This window comes from Centruroides sculpturatus, unplaced genomic scaffold (assembly GCF_000671375.1).
Source record: "Centruroides sculpturatus isolate CEXI.00-Female unplaced genomic scaffold, Cexi_2.0 scaffold27, whole genome shotgun sequence".
Lineage (NCBI taxonomy): Eukaryota > Metazoa > Arthropoda > Arachnida > Scorpiones > Buthidae > Centruroides > Centruroides sculpturatus.
The window spans coordinates 667,369-686,446 of record NW_019384318.1 but is presented as its reverse complement, the minus strand read 5'-3'; the positions used below and the strand labels follow the sequence as shown (position 1 = coordinate 686,446).

Below are 19,078 nucleotides of genomic sequence, written 5' to 3'. Positions count from 1 at the left end.
TAAAAAATTAAAAGTTTATTAATTTTAGAATGATTTAATCCAAAATGCAATTATTTAATAAATTTCTTTTCGGAAACTTTTAGCAATAAAATTTAATCAATCAGATCATCCAATCGCCGATTCATTCGTTATGGAGCTAATGTTGAATTTTTATAAAGAGTTTTGTTTTATGTGGATGACCGTTTTTCTTTCTTAGATGGCATTTCTCCTACAGAAATCTATTGTCTCGACACCACTTCATAATACTGTCGTAGCATTGGTAGGCGTGGTATCGTGTTGCGCCGGTCTTGCAACGAAGCCAAGTGACGAACTTTTCTTCGTTGCCCTTCAACTTCAGAAATCTCTTGACGATTCGATATACGAATTGGTAGCCTCCGTCTCTGAACCGTCTTCCATACACGAGTCCAATGCCAGGCAACCTGTAAGCGCGATTGGAACCTAACGGACATCCGAGGAACGTCTTTCTTTTTTTGGTGTTTCTGATGGCCACCGGGTACCCATTTTTTCTTGTTTTCTTGTTTTTAACTCTCGGTTTGGCCATTTCCTGGAAAGACGAACCAACAAAGATGTTTGTTTTTCTAACAATGTAATCGAAAAAATGGTTTATCAAATAATACGTCTATTGTTATTTTTTTAACAATACCGTATTCATTTGTATTTTAACAATAATTATAAATGTACAAAAAATAGGTATTATGAATATTCGAAATTATTCACTATTAACTAAGTGAATAAATTCGAATATTCTATACAGAAAAGGAATTGGCAAACAAAACAAAATACAGATGGTAATAGCACCCGCTGTTCTCAACTCATCGCTACTATCTGAACCCGACGCATCTTCTTTTCTTAAAATGAACTATACATTGCTATATACATTGTATAAAATTGTGGTAATACATTGATTGATTACATTCAAAAGAATTGACCTGGCAATTATTTTTATGAAGATGACTTTTACATAAATCCAGTATTCGTGTGGTATTTAACATCTTACATGAATTTTTCATCATGCTTGTAGCGGTTGCTGCAGCTTACATTTCTTGTATATGTGCATAGTCTTCAAGATGCATTGTTTACAGCAGGTTCGAATTTTGTAAGGGTTAAATCTCGCTTTATGTTAACCGTATCTGAGGTCAGAATTCGTTTGTATACCGTATTTTTATCTTGTGTTGGATATATTTTATTTTCGAATCTGGCTTCGTTATCACGACAACTAGATGCCGTATCTCTTCTCGGATAAGAGCGATTGGAACGGTGTGCACCAGCTGGTTGCCTCCATATAGGATACCGTTTTAACGTCTGCTGTGTTTTTTTCCTCTTCTTTGATAATCCTGCGGTGTTATTCCAGGTGTGTTCTATATTTTTGCATTTGCAAAAAGATGTTCTGACGTTTCTGTCTGATTTACAGGGAGATTGAGATGAGTTAAAATCGTGTTGCCACGATGTTATATTATGCTTTTACTCAAATGGCTGGAGATTAAAGTGAAAACCTACCACTCCGGAGATCAGGAACCGAATCCAGACGGGTAGAAAACCCAGGAATTTTTCATATGTCGAATCTCTTTTCTCACCACCCTGCAGTCTTATAGTAGTTACTTGAAAAGTCTCTCTTAGCAGTGCCGGCCCGAGGCAAGTTTTAGGATGGAGCGAGAACCTATTGTGGCGCCCGCTTTGGTTGCCCCTAATTTATACTCTTTAATTTTCTTTACCACTGAGGCGCCCCTAGGACTTAGCGCCTGGAGCGGCTGCTCCGTTCGCCCTATGGTAGGGCCGGCTCTGAATTTATGTATTAGTTATAACGCTTTTCAATGGCTTTTTTCGCGAGAATTAAATTGTCTGGAGCTTTGTAGAACTTCAAACACTTTCCTGCACATCGAATACTCTTAACAATTATCTGCACAAGCTAGGATTTTTTTTTCTTACGTATCGGTACAAAGGCACACTTTCAAACCGTTGATGAGTGACGTTGCGTGTGTTGATTCGAAAGTAAAGGTAGCGTGTGGCAAAAAGTAACGAGACTGTTGTTGAAGAGGTGCTGTAGTGATAAATTCAACGAAGAAGTTGAAGGTCAAAGATTAACGAACAATTATTTATTGTGACATGGTCACAATGCCAGGCTGCAATTTTAATGATATTTTAAATTATTTTACAATTTAAAATATCCTATATAAAATATGCTCTCCACCTGAAATTACTAGTGGCTTGCCCCCGTACGTCCATTATTTGTGGCGCTTCGGTCGCTTTCCAATATTAAAGTCTATAAAAACGCGCTTAGAAGCATGGCGGTAATTGGCTGCAGATGCCACGTGACTTTGACGTCATTACCTCTGGTTTTTGCTTCTAGCGAAACTTACAACAGCGCCATCTTTACTCTCGCAAAGTATAATAATTGTTTTAAATTCATTTTTCGAATGCATATTTTTTCACTTTTCTTCAGTGTATTATTAAAACGGAACATTCTGATTACATAAAAATATACGTATTACTATCAAATATTTATATAATTAATTTTTCGGAAACTTATCTCCGTTAATTTGGCGGAAACTTATATTCGTTTGGACGTCATTCGGTATTACGGCAGATAAGGAAGGTCAAGCCGTCGGCGTTTATCGAAAAAGTACGGGAAGATGGGATTTGGCGATTATCCTCCGGAATATAACCCGAAAGTGCACGGTCCTTACGATCCTGCGCGTTATTATGGCAAACGTAGGTATCTCGTTGATATATATTTAATTATAAATTGTTTATTGTGAAAATGAAATTGCCCGTAACTTGATTTATGCACCATAATGGTAAAATTACAGTTCCGAATGAGGGGTTTTGGACCCCCAACTGCCTCATTAAGAGCTACGTTTTTACCCTTAATGTTTCCTTTTCATTTATATGATGATAATTATCCAAAGTACATAAAAAAATTAATTATTCTGAAAATGTAAACGAGATTTAACTGCAGAAAATGAATTTCCTTGAAAAATATTTTAAATTATATCTTCTTATCATATACATTCCACATTTAGGTACAGTTACGCATCCGAATGGGACCTTGTCGGAGCTGCAGATCGTACCCGTGGGAGCAAAAAAGTCTAAGGAACCGTACCTCTACGTGTGATCCTTGGCGAGATAGCCCCCAAAATCTGCCTACTTCTGTGATGCACGCAATCGCGTCACTCTGCTAATACTATCGTGTTTACCTATTTTGACTAGCCCACCTGACCGTTTGAAGAATACTTGACGTTATATAGTTTTAGGGAGTGTAGTGTCTCCTCCCCGTTCAGTAGCTTTGGTTCATTCAATACTGAAACCAGACCAGAGTACGTGACTACGTTCTCTGCATCGGTCGAGGTGAGTGATAGCAAGCCTTGACTGATGGAGAATAGGCAGTATACTGGTTCGTGGTAAAAATTTACCTTTGGAGGCAAATATCTTGCCAGGAGTTGCATGTATAGGTATGGTTTCATTGATGTTTTTTGCTTGAACAGGGACATCTACACATCTGTGGTTGCAAATCCCTGTTGCAGAATCTTACATCTTACTATTTTAATTGCAAATTTAAATTGCAAAATGCAAAATAAATTTAAAAAGAAACTAAAGATAAAGAACTGCTAAAATAATTTTTAATAATGTGCAGGAATTTTATATTTTGAATGACAGTGTTGATGTGAAAGATTATGTGTCGGTACCACACTTTGTTTTTATTCCCAAGATCATCTGCACGCTTGTGGGAAGGAGGCTGTGTCAATTCCAAAATGAGGTGGAGGCAAAGAAAATTCGGCACCCGCTAAGATACCAAACACTTCACAAACGTGTGGTGCAAATCCTAAAAGACTTGGAGTAGCTCTGTATTATAGTTGCCATCTGTATAGCTGCATATTATCTGAACTTTTCTAGGAAACCAAAGAATATGCGAAATGCATACGTTTAATAATGTATTTATCAGGAATTTTAAAAAAATATATCAAGTTGCAATGTGATGGTTTTTAGCCCATATCAATCTTGCCTTTTTCATTTTCTGTATTAGTAATGGTTTCTTCTTGATCTTACGTGCAAAAATTCCTTCTTATGGACAACTCCTGTTGATGCTTTTCACTCCATCAATTTCTGAGACATAGCAAAGTGATTTTACGAGGGTAATCCCAAAAGTAAGGTCTCCTATTTTTTAAAAAATACAAAGAAATGTTTATTTTCAATAATGTTTACATCATTCTAAAGCTTGAACATTTATCTATTATTCTACTAGAGTTTCTCAAACGAGATACTGGGATCCTGGTTGTTTTTTAACCCGGGAAATTCTTCTCATTCCGAGAAATCCCACAAATTTCTTAAAGAGTTCACTTTTTTCTTATTTCGTGTTAAGGTTGAGGAAATTTTGCAAATAGAAAGTATAATTTACTCATAAACTGTCAGAATACATTTGTATTTTTTAATTTTAAACCTACTTATTAGTTTTTTACATTTTTGCTTGTTATGCATCTCGCAGATTGTCAATAATCAATATGTAGCTTGTTTGTGGCAGGACTCTGAAAATTCTTTACTTGTCAGAACCTGTAATATCTGGAATAATTTTGCTTACACTGTCTTAATTTTTAACCTTGCCCGGTAGCTTCAATAACTGCATAACGCCAAGTTGTGCAAATTGGGCAAGGATACAAACGAGCACGAAGTCTGCAAGTATGAAGTTTTTCTTCATAAACCTGATTATTAAAGACACACGAACTGCCAAATTATTGGGCTATAAGCTTGATGTTTTTATTAAAGCAGCCGAGGTAGAGAAATCAAGAATACAGAGAGCAAAAAAAGTACTACAATCTTGAAAATGAACTCGAAATTTTCCAGGCTGTAGGAGAAAAAACACATAACATCTGTCTTCTCTTAAATGCATTAAACAGGATTCCACTTGCATCAATTGAATCGGAAGGGCAGGTACTTTCATTACTAAAATAAGAATCAGTTTGAGTATTGAGTGATCGGAGTATTGATCATCATTTCATTGCTTTTTAAAATCTTATTATAAAAATTTACAATAATATTTTGTATTATGTTTTATGTAGAAAACAAAAGTTTCCTTTTAAGTTAGAAGTTTGATCTAAGTTCAGTTTTTTTAAATTTTCAACTCAATTCAAAGCTTTTTTTTTTTTAGTAGTTGTTGTTGTTGTGTGCAGTTTCCAGCAAACTTTAATAAATATTTTCTATTTGTGAAAATTTCTATGTAATTCAAAGATAATTTTTAATGTACAGTAATACCTTGACTTACGCTACCCCGACTTACGCAAACCCGGAGTTATGCGATTTTCAAATCTCGTTGATTCATCTTTTGTTTGAGCGCCACGCAACTCTTGATTACTTGCTCCCCCCACACTATTGTTCAGCTTACATGTTTGGACATGTCATGCGGAATCGACACATAGCTACAATTTATTTTGTGTTATTTATTTCTGTGTTTGTTATATCTACGGAGACTTGAGAGACTCTATGTGGTGATTTCTTGCAACCGTGAACGAATCAAAAGACAAGATAAGATTAACGAGAACATTTATTAGCTTACATGCATCCGACTTGGATTTTACACAAATTGCGAAATTATATCCCGACTTACGTGGTTATCGCTCAGTCCCACCTATCGCGTAAGTTCGGGTATTACTGTATATCTTATACAGCATTATTAATATGATTTTGAAGGTTGCAGAATGTATTAAATTACTTTAAAAAATGAGAAATAATTATATCATTTGATTTCAAGATATTTTGTATATCTTAAAAATAATTAATTCTATACCGGGATCCCGGGAAACAGTTCACTTTTTTCCCGAAATCTCAGGACAAGCAAAAGACTGAGAAATGAGAAACCCTATTTTCTACATAATCGCTATTTCAGTCAATGCATTTTTGTAGGCGCTATGGCAGTTTTTGTATGCCCATGTCATACCAGCTCACTGCCGTGTCATAGGACCCATCTTGCGCATACCTTCCAATATTGCAACTTTTTCATTAAAATCCTATGAATGGTGCTTCGGTAAACCCCAGGAACCAAAATGCAGAGATCATCTAGAGTTATCCGCCAATTTTCATGCCTGATTTGCTCAACTTTTGTGACTGTCTCGTCGGAAATTGATGGTCTGCCGCTTCTTACTTTGTCATGAATTTCAATAGGGCCAGCTGCAAACTTCCTATGTGCTTTTGACATCCATACACAACTTGCCATACACTTTCATCAATTGGTGAATTTCAATTGGTTTAACATGACATGGCGGCAAGCTGGTATGACCTGGGCATACAAAAACTGCCATAGCACCTACAAAAATGCATCGACCAAAATGCCAGTTTTGTAAAAATATAGATAAACTTTCAAGCTTTAAAATGATGTAAACATTATTGAAAATTAACGTTTCTTTGTATTTCTAAAAAATAGGAGACCTTACTTTTGGGATTACTTTCGTATTTCAGTTCAAGGCAATGCATATCCATACAAAGGATAAAAATTCTCTGCCATTGGCAAAGAATTTTATCCCTTGCAAGGATATGCATTGCCTCCCATTACAGCAGTGGTTTGAAAACTTGTGTTCCACAAACATCTTGAGGGTTCCATAAAAATAGATTTTAAAGTTTTTATTGCAAAGTTATTCCAATGTACATCAGAATATTACTTTATTCATAGACAATTTCATGTTTCTATTTTATTCAATACTAAATTTTGTTGTCAAAGGTATTCCAGAATAAGTGATTAGAATAAATGGTGGTTTTCAAAAAATTATTTTTGGACAGACTATATCTTTTTTGATTAACTTAAAATTATCATCCGGCGAAATTCTACAAAAAAAAATAACAATAAAGTTCTACTTTATTGCTTCATTGTTTTATGAGAATAGTAAACATGGAATGCTTATTGATTTCTGAATGTATTGTACTAATGCTCCACATAATGAAAAGTATATAAATAGTGTTCTGTGTTCTCAGAAATGTGGAAAACCACTGCATTACAGGGTAAGTTATTCATGTTTTTAAACATCTTAAGCTTTGCAATGTTGAAACTAACAACAAAACAAGCAGTTCAAGTCTCTGAGCAAATTTGTGTCATATTCAGATCTTCTTTATGTATAATTTTGATGCATTTCTTCTTTCTAGATGTCAGTTTGCACATCTTAATCATACTATACAGTTAAATTTGATTTACACTGGGCGTGAAAATGAAGAGAGCAAATAAAGCAAATTTCATTCACACTGCAAGCAGTGGTAAGCATGATGGTGAGTTGTAGTTTTGCAGTTTATTGATGGCATTTTAAAAAATTTGATATATACTATATTGCAGTTACCATTTTACACACTTCTTGTTTACTGTGCTGTGTAGGCTTATCAAATTAAATTATATACCAGTATTATTTTCAATATGGACCTTATCTTTCCAGCTGTGAGTTGAGAACTCTAGTAGAGATGAAAACATTGCTTTCATTGGCTTGTGCTTGCCAATGTGTCCCAGCTATTGCATAATCCCATTGGCTAACTTGAAAATTTTTAACTCTCTTTATGAGGTTACATACACTCATGTTTCTTTTTTATCTCTCTTTGCTTTGTTTCGTTTCGCATCCTTCATGCCCAGTGTAAATTGCGCTTTAATATAGATACTTTGAACAGTACATAACTCTTTATAAAAGTCAAAATATGTGTACATCTTTGTAGTTTATATACTTGTTATGGAAGTTCCCCAAACAAAATTTAACTTAGTTTTTCTGTAATCATATTTTAAAAATTATTGTGCTTTTGGTTACATATCTATCCTAAGTAGTCAACTATACTCAAGGATAGCTGTGTAACACACTGTTGTATCAGTTAGAAAATGTTTTTATATTTATAATTGATAGCAATATTTAATTTTATCAAGTTTTGTTAATTATTCATTTATGTTTAATTTCAAAACTGAACTTGGGCAAAAATGTACATCAAAACTTATAGATTTATAATATAATTTTGAAAATACCTTATGGATTTCTGTTATATGTTAATACCTGAAGATAGCCCATTAACCAGGTCAAAAACATCAGCATTTCTTCAAACTTGTGCACTGTTAAAGGTGTATTGGTTACTTCATTAACTACATTGGTTAATTCAACTTTCCAGATATATATTCATAGTTTCAGCAACTATTTACTTGGTTTGTAATTAACTTACAATTAGTAATATTATTTGATGGAATGTTATACAGTCAAACTTTCAATAGCCACCATCTGTAAACAGTGGCCATTTTTCGGAATGTTTTTTTTAAAGGCATTAAAAAAAAATTATCATTGTTTGGAGATTATTTTGTATCTTTCCATCAGTGGCTGTTCCCACTGTTCAGAGGTTTTGACTGTGTAATAATTTATTTTTAATTTCAAATTTCAATGACTAATCATAATAAATCACATAAACTATTGGCTATTTCATTACATGATTCTTAAATGTTTTAAATTAAGATTCACTAGTAATCAGATGTGTACTATATTATTTATGGTTTTATTTTTAGCCGACATACCATTTGGAGAAGTGAAGTTGAACGAAATGGGATCATGGATTTCACGTCGAAATAAATCTCCTCCTGCAATAATGGGACTTTTCAGTCGTGGTATGTTCAATCGACTCAAGTAATATTGTTTAGTTGTTTTGAATTATATCTAAATTTTCTTCATTACACTTAATATTAAGCACTTTAGTAAGTGTATTTAAATCTTGTGTTTAAACTTTATCTTTCAATAGTCTTGATTATCTGATCAAAATGAGACCAATAGGTGAGATAATTTATAGATTTAGATTATAGTGTTATATAGCGATATAGATTTCTAGTAGCAGATTTATAGAAATGGTTGATAATACATGAATGGTGATGAGAGGGTAAATGATTTTATTGCACCAATATGTATGCCAATAGAGAATAAAAGGATAATTCTTCAGAGATGAAATAAAGAAGTAAATATATGTAAACTATAGATAGATGTGTGGAGTTTTCCGGGTTTCCTCCACACAAGATAATCTAAATGGGGCCAGTTTCCCCAAAAAAGACTCCCAGAAGGCAAGACTATTATGCTGTAGTCAGTTTCCCTTTACCAAAATGCTGTTATTTCAAATTACTGAAGTTGTTGTGGTTTCTCCACTGTTGCAGAAATCCTTCTGTGACCCTGGAGACATCGGAAAATCACAATAATAAATACAAAAAACATTGATTTTAGTCAGTCCTCACACGTAAACTTACTTCACTAAATTTCACATACTAATAAATTAATTTCATTTTGTTTCACTGAAATTTCACTTGACTAATAACTCTACAACTTTGTAATGGAAATATATGGTCAAAGTACTAAGTTATTTTTATGCCTTTTACTACAATTAGCGACATGACTTTGTGCCGGAAATAGCCAGTTCTTGACAGGTACTTTACGCGGATTCACATAAATGTGCCAGGCCTGGACTTTAAGCGTGCACCGAATTAAATAATGACAAAGTTAGTCAAAATGAAATTCAATATTTAATAATTCTAATAACGACTATGTACAAAAATTAGTAACAAATTTATTCAAAGAAAAAAAAAATCAATAAGAATCAACCCGACAAAACTCAAATCAATCTATTTGCTAACTTAAATCTATTCCTCTTTGGAACTCGACAAAAAATTCAAAGACTTAACTTATGTACAACAATTCTTATGAACTAAGGTCCTAATTGTCACCTCAATATACTAGGAACATTTTTCTTCAACTCTCAAGACTTTCTAATCTTTGATCCCCAAATCAAATAACTTCAAATTGCCTTAGAACCACTTTATCGCTGTCAGATACCTCTTGTCGTTTGCTGCTATGAAGCTCACCTTGGTCATTTTCACTTGAGGTTCAGACTTTATACTGTGAGGTGACGTCACAATTCTGAGTGAGACCACTCCCCTCATTTACATACTTATCGCTAACAGTCGACTTTTCATTTCTGCCTGGCAGCCTATTTCCCGACAATACTCGCTAACCTTTTACATTATTCTTTTTTTTTTTTTACAATTTTTCATGATGTTTTATTCTTTAAGGTTTAGCAAGTTCCTAAGTTGTGCTTGTGGGGTATCCCCCCTCTTTCTCGCTGCGGACTTACTTTTTTCCGCTCGGGAGCACGAGTTTTTTCTATGGCGCTTTTTCTTGTCAGTGAGTTGGTTCTCTTTCTTCTATTTTTAAGTTTCTAAGGTGATTGGTGAGGAAACCTTCGTCCTAACAAAACATAAGCCCCAAACAAAAATAGAATAAAAAGCAAAATAAAAAATAACTAAAAATAACGCTTGGTCTTGATTCCTTACACACGTACTAATAAATTTATTTCACTTTGTTTCACTGAAATTTCACTTTACTAATAACTCTGACCATATATTTCCACTACATACAACACAGTTAAAGTACACATTAATGACACCAGATACTAAACAACTGCAAAATCACACTTAACAGATTGATCACATACAAAACACTTAACTATTATGTCCTAACATATAGCATGTGTAGCAAGACTTAAATAAGCATTGTTAATATAGAACATAAACATACATTGACATGCGTACATTATATAAACATACATACTTAGTACTCTTAGAACGAATGAGGCCTATGGATCACTCAGAACTGAACTCCACAAATAAAAAAAGTCTTTAGATAAGATTTAGCTGTTGTGTGTTAGAGAGCAACAGGGAAAAAAATCTTTATCTTTGCAGTTTATATCACTATTTGTTTTTCCCTCTCCTTGTAGTATAAATTGAAAATTCATTAAGTCCTGTTCAAGAATGAAATTGGATTTATTAGTAATTTTTTAACTCTTCAGTTTACCTTTGCAACAACTTTTTCATCAACCGTCTCTCATTTATTAATGATGATTCAATTGAATGAATAAGATTTAACAAGAGAAAATGGTATTTTGTTTAGACATTGTAACATTTTCCTAATACAAAAAAAAATAGATCTTTACATCAAAGTTTTTAAAAAGTCAGGAGTTGCAAAGCCTTTTGTAATCTAATGACAGACGTTAAACTTTCATGAAAACATTCTTGTTACTATTTTCTAGTCAGTCATTTTATTCTCAAGCATATATTGTAAGTTTAAGAATTCTCTATTCCAAAACAATATTACATATGGAGTAATAGTATGCGATTCAAATAAGATGGTAACAATATGTGTACTTAAGATGGTACTTAAAATGTGAAAGTTTATTTCTTCCACAGCATAGAACAGCAATTAATCTCCTTCAAAACATGGCTTATTGTTTATTTCATAATTGACCAGTGTGTCAAACTTCATATGGATTCAAAAATGATTCGGCAATGCCATCAGACCCAAAGTTATTTGCAGAAGTAAATACCACTATAACAAAGATATAATCTGTTTGCTTTTACATTTATCTAAATATATAAAATTACTTGGACTGACTGACTGACTCATCATCGCCCAAAGCAAACCGCTGAACCTAGAGGTGAAATTTGGTACACAATTAGGGTACGTCGTGAAAACACACACTAAGAAGGGATTTTTCGAAATTCCCCCGTGGGGGAGAGGGAAAGGATTAAGGCTTAACCTGAAGAATGGTTTCTACTGTACTATTTCAGATGTGATTTTTTGTTTTCAACTATGTTTAGTCTTCATTGAGTACTTAGGTGGATTAAATTGATAACATTTCAGACATTGTTATAAATATTTTTATATATTTCAATTTTTTAACCAAATGTTCGAGCCATTTTAAATTCAAATTTGTTATTGCTTATTGGTTTGATTATAGAACGATTATAAACGTTTCAGAAAATTGATCAAATTGAAAACAGTTTGTTTGATTCTTAGCAATTCTCATCATTCTCAGTTATAGGTGTTATATAACAATTACCATGGTTGTTGAAATAACGAATATAAATGGTGTTTGCTTGCAAAGTCCGCATTGCAAAGTTGCGGGTAACAGCTAGTTTATTAATATTCGTGCTAAAATTTTCTTTAATCTGTTTGAAGGAATGTATTTAAAAAACTATATTAAACACAGTTTTCATGTTGTACCTGTATAGTGTTTTGTAGCAGTTATATTAGCATCAATATTAGAATGCTGCAAAGTGATGTACATTCAGAAAGAGCAGCTATGTGCTCAAATGTTGTATCAAAAGTAATGGTCAATACAGTAGAGCCTTGAAAACTCGGCACTCTGGATAACTCGGCCATACCCTGGCAGGGCAAAAAACTCCTTAGTTAATTAATTTTCATTATAGACAGCTTTATAAAAGTATAAAAGCTCTCATTAAGTATTTTTCTGAGGCCTGTCTTATCAAGTAAATTACTGTACACAGTGTATTCATTAATTTTCATTTTCACGTAGTAAAGGCTCTATGCCTTCATAAAGGACGTACTTTTCCTTTGTTTAAGGGTATTTAGGCAGTTTATTCTCTGTTGTATTCTCAAGCAAACAATACATACAAGTACCATACAATATTTTCTGAGGAATCACGCATACTTATCCTTTTTTAACCCTATTCCCAATAACCCGGCATTTTCACAAACTCGGCCACCCTTCGGTCCACATTAGGCCGAGTTTTCAAGGCTCTACTGTATTACATTATGAAGAAACCATTGACAACTGTCATTTCACTCTGCAGTGTAAAATGACGTTTCCACACGATTGATGCAAATGATACGTGGTATAAGAAAATGGCAGGCAGTGTCATGTCACTTTGACAGTGTACAGCGAGAAAACTTCTACGATTAATATTCATTAAAAATGTTTTGCACTTCAAAGAAATATTTTAAATTTGTTAAAAGGTGTATATTAATGTACAGGGTGCATAGTAAAATATACCCATGTAACTGACAACATAGACAGCTAAAGTTATGAATGTGATGTATAGTTACAATAAAGTGACACTACACTATAAGATGAGATCACATGCAGCACCCCTAGCAGTAAAATTTGTGAGTTAGTGTTCTTACCTCAAAAACAATGCATGTTACAGGAAAAAAACAATTACAAAGTTGTAGAGCTTGACTGATTTAGTATGAAAGGACGGACACCTTGTATACACGAATAGCATTTCATGCTAATTTGTCAGCATTCAATTCTTGTCAATACTACTTCACTAATTGCATCATGAAACATGGGAAGTGAAACCACATACAAGATCCTGAGCTGAGAGAGAGGAATTTTAGACCGGTACAATAAAATCACATTCTGAAGTTCACATCCACTGGCATAAACTAGATCAGTGTGATCCAACCGAAATTGTTTACTGGGCCAAAAATAAAAATACACTGTGGGCTGCACATGTTTATTTACAACAAAACATACCTACAAAATACTGTATAATTGTGTATTCTAATGTGAAACTTGCTTTTCAGTCTTTTCACTTAATTTTTTAATATCAACGGATATTTTTAATGTTGTACAACATAGTTGATTTTTTTAAGTTTTTATTGGTCAATCTATTACAACTTACATTTAACAATCTTCAATTTTGAGAAGAAAGATTCACAAAGATAGATGATTTGAAATTTTAAATCTATATGCACCTGTAAATGTGTAATTCTAATTTAAATTTTATTAGGCTTATTTCCAAAGAATTTAAAGAAAACAATAAAATCTATTTCGTTTATTTAAAACACAGAAGACCATTGTAACTTAAGAATGTGTGTATTGTTTGGCATTTATTTTGCATATAGGGCAAATTTAAGGAAATTTAATTTTGTTATACCAAAACATACTGATTAAATACATGTACTGTACATAGCTTCAAATGTATTGTATATACAGTGGGTGATCGGTTAACGAACATAATCCGTTCCAAGACTTTGTTTGCTATCCGAATTGTTCGTTAACCGATTATCAATTTACCATAGGTTTTAATGGGAATTTAATTAATTCGTTCTGGAGACCCCCAAAAAAATATACACTTTCTTACTACATTTATTTTTATTTGTAGTAATAAAAATACATACGTACAGTCTTGCATTTTTATTAGTCATATTTTTTTCATTTGAAAGGGTTAAAGAATCTGTCTAATGCCGATTGCTTTTCTCTCTTCTTCGGGATTTTTAGTAAGTAATTAATAGCATTGCAATTGTAGAAATCTCCAAGCCTCAACCTGGTTTGGATGCCATTCTAAGACCGTTGTTCTGACATCCTCCCACTTCTTCAAAAGATTTTTAATTAATAGCAGATATCGGCATTAATCCTCTTTTTTTCAGAAGAAAACATATCTTGCCGAGTTTCTTGGTGTTCTTCTGTCATCAGATCCGTTTCAGGTTCCATTATGAACTCTTCGATGTTCTTTATTTCTCAGATGTGATTTTTGTTACTCTTTTAGCTGCTTGAGTCTTCTTGATTATACAGTATTTAAAAAAAAAATTGAACTGCAGCCTACTGTAGACCTATTCACGCCATACTGCCCAGCAACATTAGGCATCTTCTGCCCACTCTCTACCTTTGCTATTATACTCTCACCTTTCGAAAAGAAAAACAGACGCAAAACTTAACGAGTGCCTACCCGGCAGTCTCGCGAATACATAAAAGAATTATTTTGTCAGAAAGATAAAAGGCTGGAATTACAAGGGAGAGTTTCAAAGTTCGGAGGAATACTATCCAATCGTTATATACAGGCTTGAGCGTCGATGTTGACGTCTCCCACACTCCGAAAAATTTCGAATTGTTGCCTGAAGAGGAGAGAAGTCCAATCGGTATTCATTATTTTATGTCGCTTCTTCTTCTGTTTGTTCTGTGAAGTGTCCGTTGTCCGAACATAAAAATCTTTCGTGAAAGTGTTCGTTATCCGATTTGTTCGTTAACCGATCACCCACTGTATGTTTTAAAAAAAAAAAAATTAATAATTAATTAAAAAAATAAAAATTAATAAAAATAATTAATTAAGTAAAGTAAAGTAAAGTAAATAAATTAAATAAAGTTTTTTTTTTTAACTATTTAAGTATTTTAACTTCTGAGTATATATGATAAGGTGTTATACATCATATTAATGTATTTAACTATACATGTGATATTTCATTGTAATAAAGATCTATACAAGCTAATTACTGTTTTATAAGGGCTGCACAGAAACATTGAGTGGGGCCACGGGTTGGACATGGTGGAACTAGATGAACAAGTATTACGTGAATATTCTTAATGGGATTAAGTCAGACTGAGTGCATGACAGTCTATGACATTCATTGTGTTCCTCAAGCCAGTTTTTTATTCTTTTGGAGTAAGGGGCATTATCCTGTAGAAAGGATGCAGGAACCTTCATAATTAAATTAATTTTGCTGCTTATGTTTCCCCAGCGTATCAAGTTTCCATTATTGCAGTTTCTATTTTTAACAAATGATATGTATTAAACGATAAATTTGTTATATTTAGAATATAAAACAGTTATTTTTATTGCAGCTTTCTGGCGATGGCAACACAAGTACATTCAGCCGAAGCGTGGCGGCGTGGCTCCGGCCGTTCAGGGAATCGTCGGTATCATGATTCTGTTTTTCTGTCTGAATTATGGAAAACTACGTGAGTATATTTCCTCTGTCTTTTCTGATTTAATATTCTTCGACAAATTTGTTTTAAAAAGTGTACAAACTGCCACTGAAATTTAACCCTTTGTTACCGAAATAATAACTCACAAAGTTTTAGTTGGTGGTAGAAACAACTTTTAGAATAAAAATTAATTTATATTCTCTTAGCTTTAAAAGATTTTGACTAGCTAAGTTTTTAGAATTATTTCAGAAATCAACACACACATTTTTATTAAATTGTAACAAATTCTCCATTTTAGTAACAATAAATTTCAACTTAAATTTAATTTGTGACTGAATTGAATGAGACTACATGCTGCTATTACTGTAGCTCATCCTGTTGCATATATGGTAAAATCTAACAAGTTTTCCCATCTTTTCTTAATTTATTTTTACTTCCCTTGTGTTTGGCTCCAATTTTTCTATTGCTACAACTATTCTTTCATTCTAGTCTCTGCATAGTCCATTTATCTTATATAAATCATATTACCTTAGCATGGATCTTACCAAGGAAAATCCATCATACTGTACCTGGTTAACATAGACTGTATTGTGTAGCAGAACTAGCAATTTATTGAAAAATATGAAATAATAATTGTTTAAAGAAACAAACTGACATTTAAGTAGTTATATTTAATGGAAATGACTTCATTGTAGAATCTGGCAGGTGCACTGTGCACATGAAGATGATACAAACGCATTACAGGAAACAACAAAAAGTCGGCTGATCGTTTTCAGTCCCAATGCCTTTGTGACAAAAAATTACGTCTGCAATGTCACTCCTTTCATTCAAAGGAAAATACCGACCAGGGATTACTTTGGCAAACACAGGTTTATAGTCAGAAGTTGGAATAGAGCAACTTTTATTTGCCTGTTTGAGTTTTTCAATCTTTTGAATCATCCTGAATAATATACACTTTCAGTTATCGTCGATTGTCTCTTGTAGATTAGAGATAAAAATTTATTTAAAAAACTAAGTAGACAATTTAGTCCAGGTGTATTAAGGACTTTTTATGGAGACTAGAAGTTTCCATAAAAGTTTAAAAGGCTACATACACACACAAATAAGATTCAGAGGAGAAAAGTTTCAGTCAGAATAAACCTTTGCATAAGTGACCGAAACCACATTTAGTAGACATTACTTTGGCAAAACTATAATTTATAACATATCAAGTAGCTAATAATAATAATAATTATTGTGTTATTAACATTGCTTTAAATTTTTATAACAACAACAAACTTTTAACAACTATACACTTTTCAAAGCATACAACCAACAACTCATCTTCTAGTGGACCAGTATAGAGTTCACATTAGATATAAACAGGTTAAATTTATGTAATACAATCTGTTTTATTTTGACTTGCACAAAACAGTGAAACTTACAATAAATCTACCTTTCTTTCTCAGTCAGTCTCTACATTTTGCTTTATTTCTTCTTTCCAGACACTGTAATTTCCATTAATTTCTAATGCAATGCACATACATTAAGCACTGGATAACTGTAACTGTAACTTCTTACTCCAACCTGCAGAAGTTTGTTGCTAACCATGCAATAACTTGCAAACTCAACACATCCCAATTTATTTGAGGTTGTTAGAATATTCTAACTGTAAAAGCTTTAGTTACGTAGCATTATCTTTATTTCATGCAAGAGTAAAGAGTTTTCTTCCACTTTAAACTGGACAAGATTGCTTGAAATAATTGATTACGTGGGTCGTTTACGTTCTTGCACTCCAAAGCCAGGGGGGCAACTAGGGTCACAAAATGGAGACTGATATCATACAATACTTCCCCAAAATTTATTTACATTGTTTGGGATCAACAAAACAAAATCTGCATCTACATTTTGTCGTTTGGCAAAGGGTTAAAATTTTGTGGCTTTTTTTAACTTGTATTATTTAAAAATCCATTTTTCTTTCAGGTCAACACAGACTGTATAAATACCACTGGTAAAGTACATTGAATAATTTGTAGCAGAACACTGAGGAGAGAAATGTATTAACCCCGTAGACCTTATTTGTACGAATAAAATTATCAAAATAGTTGGAACACGATGAAAAAGATAAGGCAGTTTATTTGCTTCAATTTTTTTTTTCTGTTTAACAAATACAACTGTCATATTTTTACAGTTACATTATATATATATATAAACTGAGCACAAAATTTTTAATAAAGCAAATCTGAAGACAGTTCGTACAGTTTCATAAAGAAGCATTCGAATGCTCAATACCGGAAACACTATTAACAAGACTATGTAATACGGTCCTAGTACCGTGTCTGGGAATATTCGAGGAAGACGGCTTTAAAGAGCAAAATATAACGTAGCCTGAACCGGAATAGCGATTTTACGACCTTACGCCGTTAAACCAATAGCACGTACAAAATTCCGTTTCGTTTCAACAGTCAACACCAACAGATGACGTAATACAAAACTACACTTTGTCAGCACTAGAAGTATTAAAACAAGTAACAGATTTTTTTTTTGTTGGTAAGACCGTAATTTCCCCCTCGTACAAATGTTTTCGGATAATGATAATGTCTTTCGATTTTGCATAAAAAACTAGGAGTTTCTTTTCTAATTTTGTCACTATCCTCATTTTTAGAATTTGTACTTAACCAATTTTATTTTAAAGAAAAAACACATATATTGCATTTTTTTGGGGAACAAAAGCTAACGTACTGCTCCATATTTATAATACAACACAAAAAGCACAAGCTGCGGCAATTAAAACTGCTAGTTTTAAAGGCTAGATATTTATATATATATATATATTTTTATTAAATTATTTGAAACAACAATTTTTTTTAGTCAACTATTAAAATAGATCAACTTAAAGTGTTAATGATTTCAATGATACATTGTTCCCTCAGCCTTTACATTGCAGTGTGTATCTGGCTTTGTGCGGTAATAAAGAATGCGACATTTAACAATCTGAACACTATCGGCTCTAAGTTATGGATTGAAATATGTATTTGTTACAAAAAGCTTCCGTAAACGTTAGATCGAATATTGTTTTTGTTTCTTTGTTTTACTTATTGCCCTATTCCTCGCTGCTCGTCCGTGCTAGGTGAAAAAAAGTGTACGAAACGAATGCTTCTGTATTTCCGATATCGATAGAATGATCGTTCTGAGTAAACCGGCTCTACGGTAGGACAATGGGTCGGTCGGCTGTGCGACTGTTTTGGGATGTTTCGTACGCACAGCGGCCCGTCGTTAGAATAATGTACAGCGGCGATTTCCCCTCTTCACTTTCGGTTGGGGACACAGAACGGCACGAATGGCTTCGTCGAAAACGTTCTTCAATCCCTTCTGCGTGAGAGCAGAACACTCCAGATATTTAACGGCACCGATTTCTTTGGCCATAGCCAAACCCTGGGGATAGGTGATTGGGGCTAACTTTCTTTCTTTCAGTTTCTCAATCGTCTCCTTGTCTTCCCTCAGATCCAGTTTTGTTCCAACCAAGATTATGGGTGTGTTTGGACAATGATGGCTCACTTCTGGATACCACTGAAAAAGAAAAGGTTTGGTTGATCACATGTACTCTATTGAAAAAATATATATA

General features: G+C 33.2%; 2 protein-coding genes across 2 annotated transcripts in view; one reads left to right on the top strand and one right to left on the bottom strand.

Annotated features, from left to right (window-relative positions):
* Positions 1-2,473: 2,473 nt before the first annotated feature.
* Positions 2,474-17,576, top strand: LOC111624454 (putative ATP synthase subunit f, mitochondrial). Its single transcript, XM_023367292.1, has 4 exons — positions 2,474-2,709; positions 8,498-8,596; positions 15,391-15,507; positions 17,437-17,576. Exons 1-4 carry the CDS (start codon positions 2,631-2,633, stop codon positions 17,466-17,468), a joined length of 327 nt encoding a protein of 108 aa, XP_023223060.1. The 5' UTR covers positions 2,474-2,630; the 3' UTR covers positions 17,469-17,576.
* Positions 17,571-19,078, bottom strand: part of LOC111624445 (ras-related C3 botulinum toxin substrate 1) — a 48,792-nt gene continuing 47,284 nt past the window's right edge. The window contains exon 5 of the mRNA XM_023367285.1: positions 17,571-19,023. Coding sequence (XP_023223053.1) covers positions 18,730-19,023 — 294 coding nt within the window. The 3' untranslated portion in view covers positions 17,571-18,729. The remainder of the gene's footprint in view (positions 19,024-19,078) is intronic.

Coding starts and splice junctions, on each gene's coding strand:
- LOC111624454 (XM_023367292.1), top strand. CDS start 2,631: ATGGGATTTGGCGATTATCCTCCGGAATATAACCCGAAAGTGCACGGT. Junction 8,597..15,390: donor AATGGGACTTTTCAGTCGTG/GTATGTTCAATC, acceptor TTTTTATTGCAG/CTTTCTGGCGATGGCAACAC. Junction 15,508..17,436: donor TCTGAATTATGGAAAACTAC/GTGAGTATATTT, acceptor TTTTTCTTTCAG/GTCAACACAGACTGTATAAA.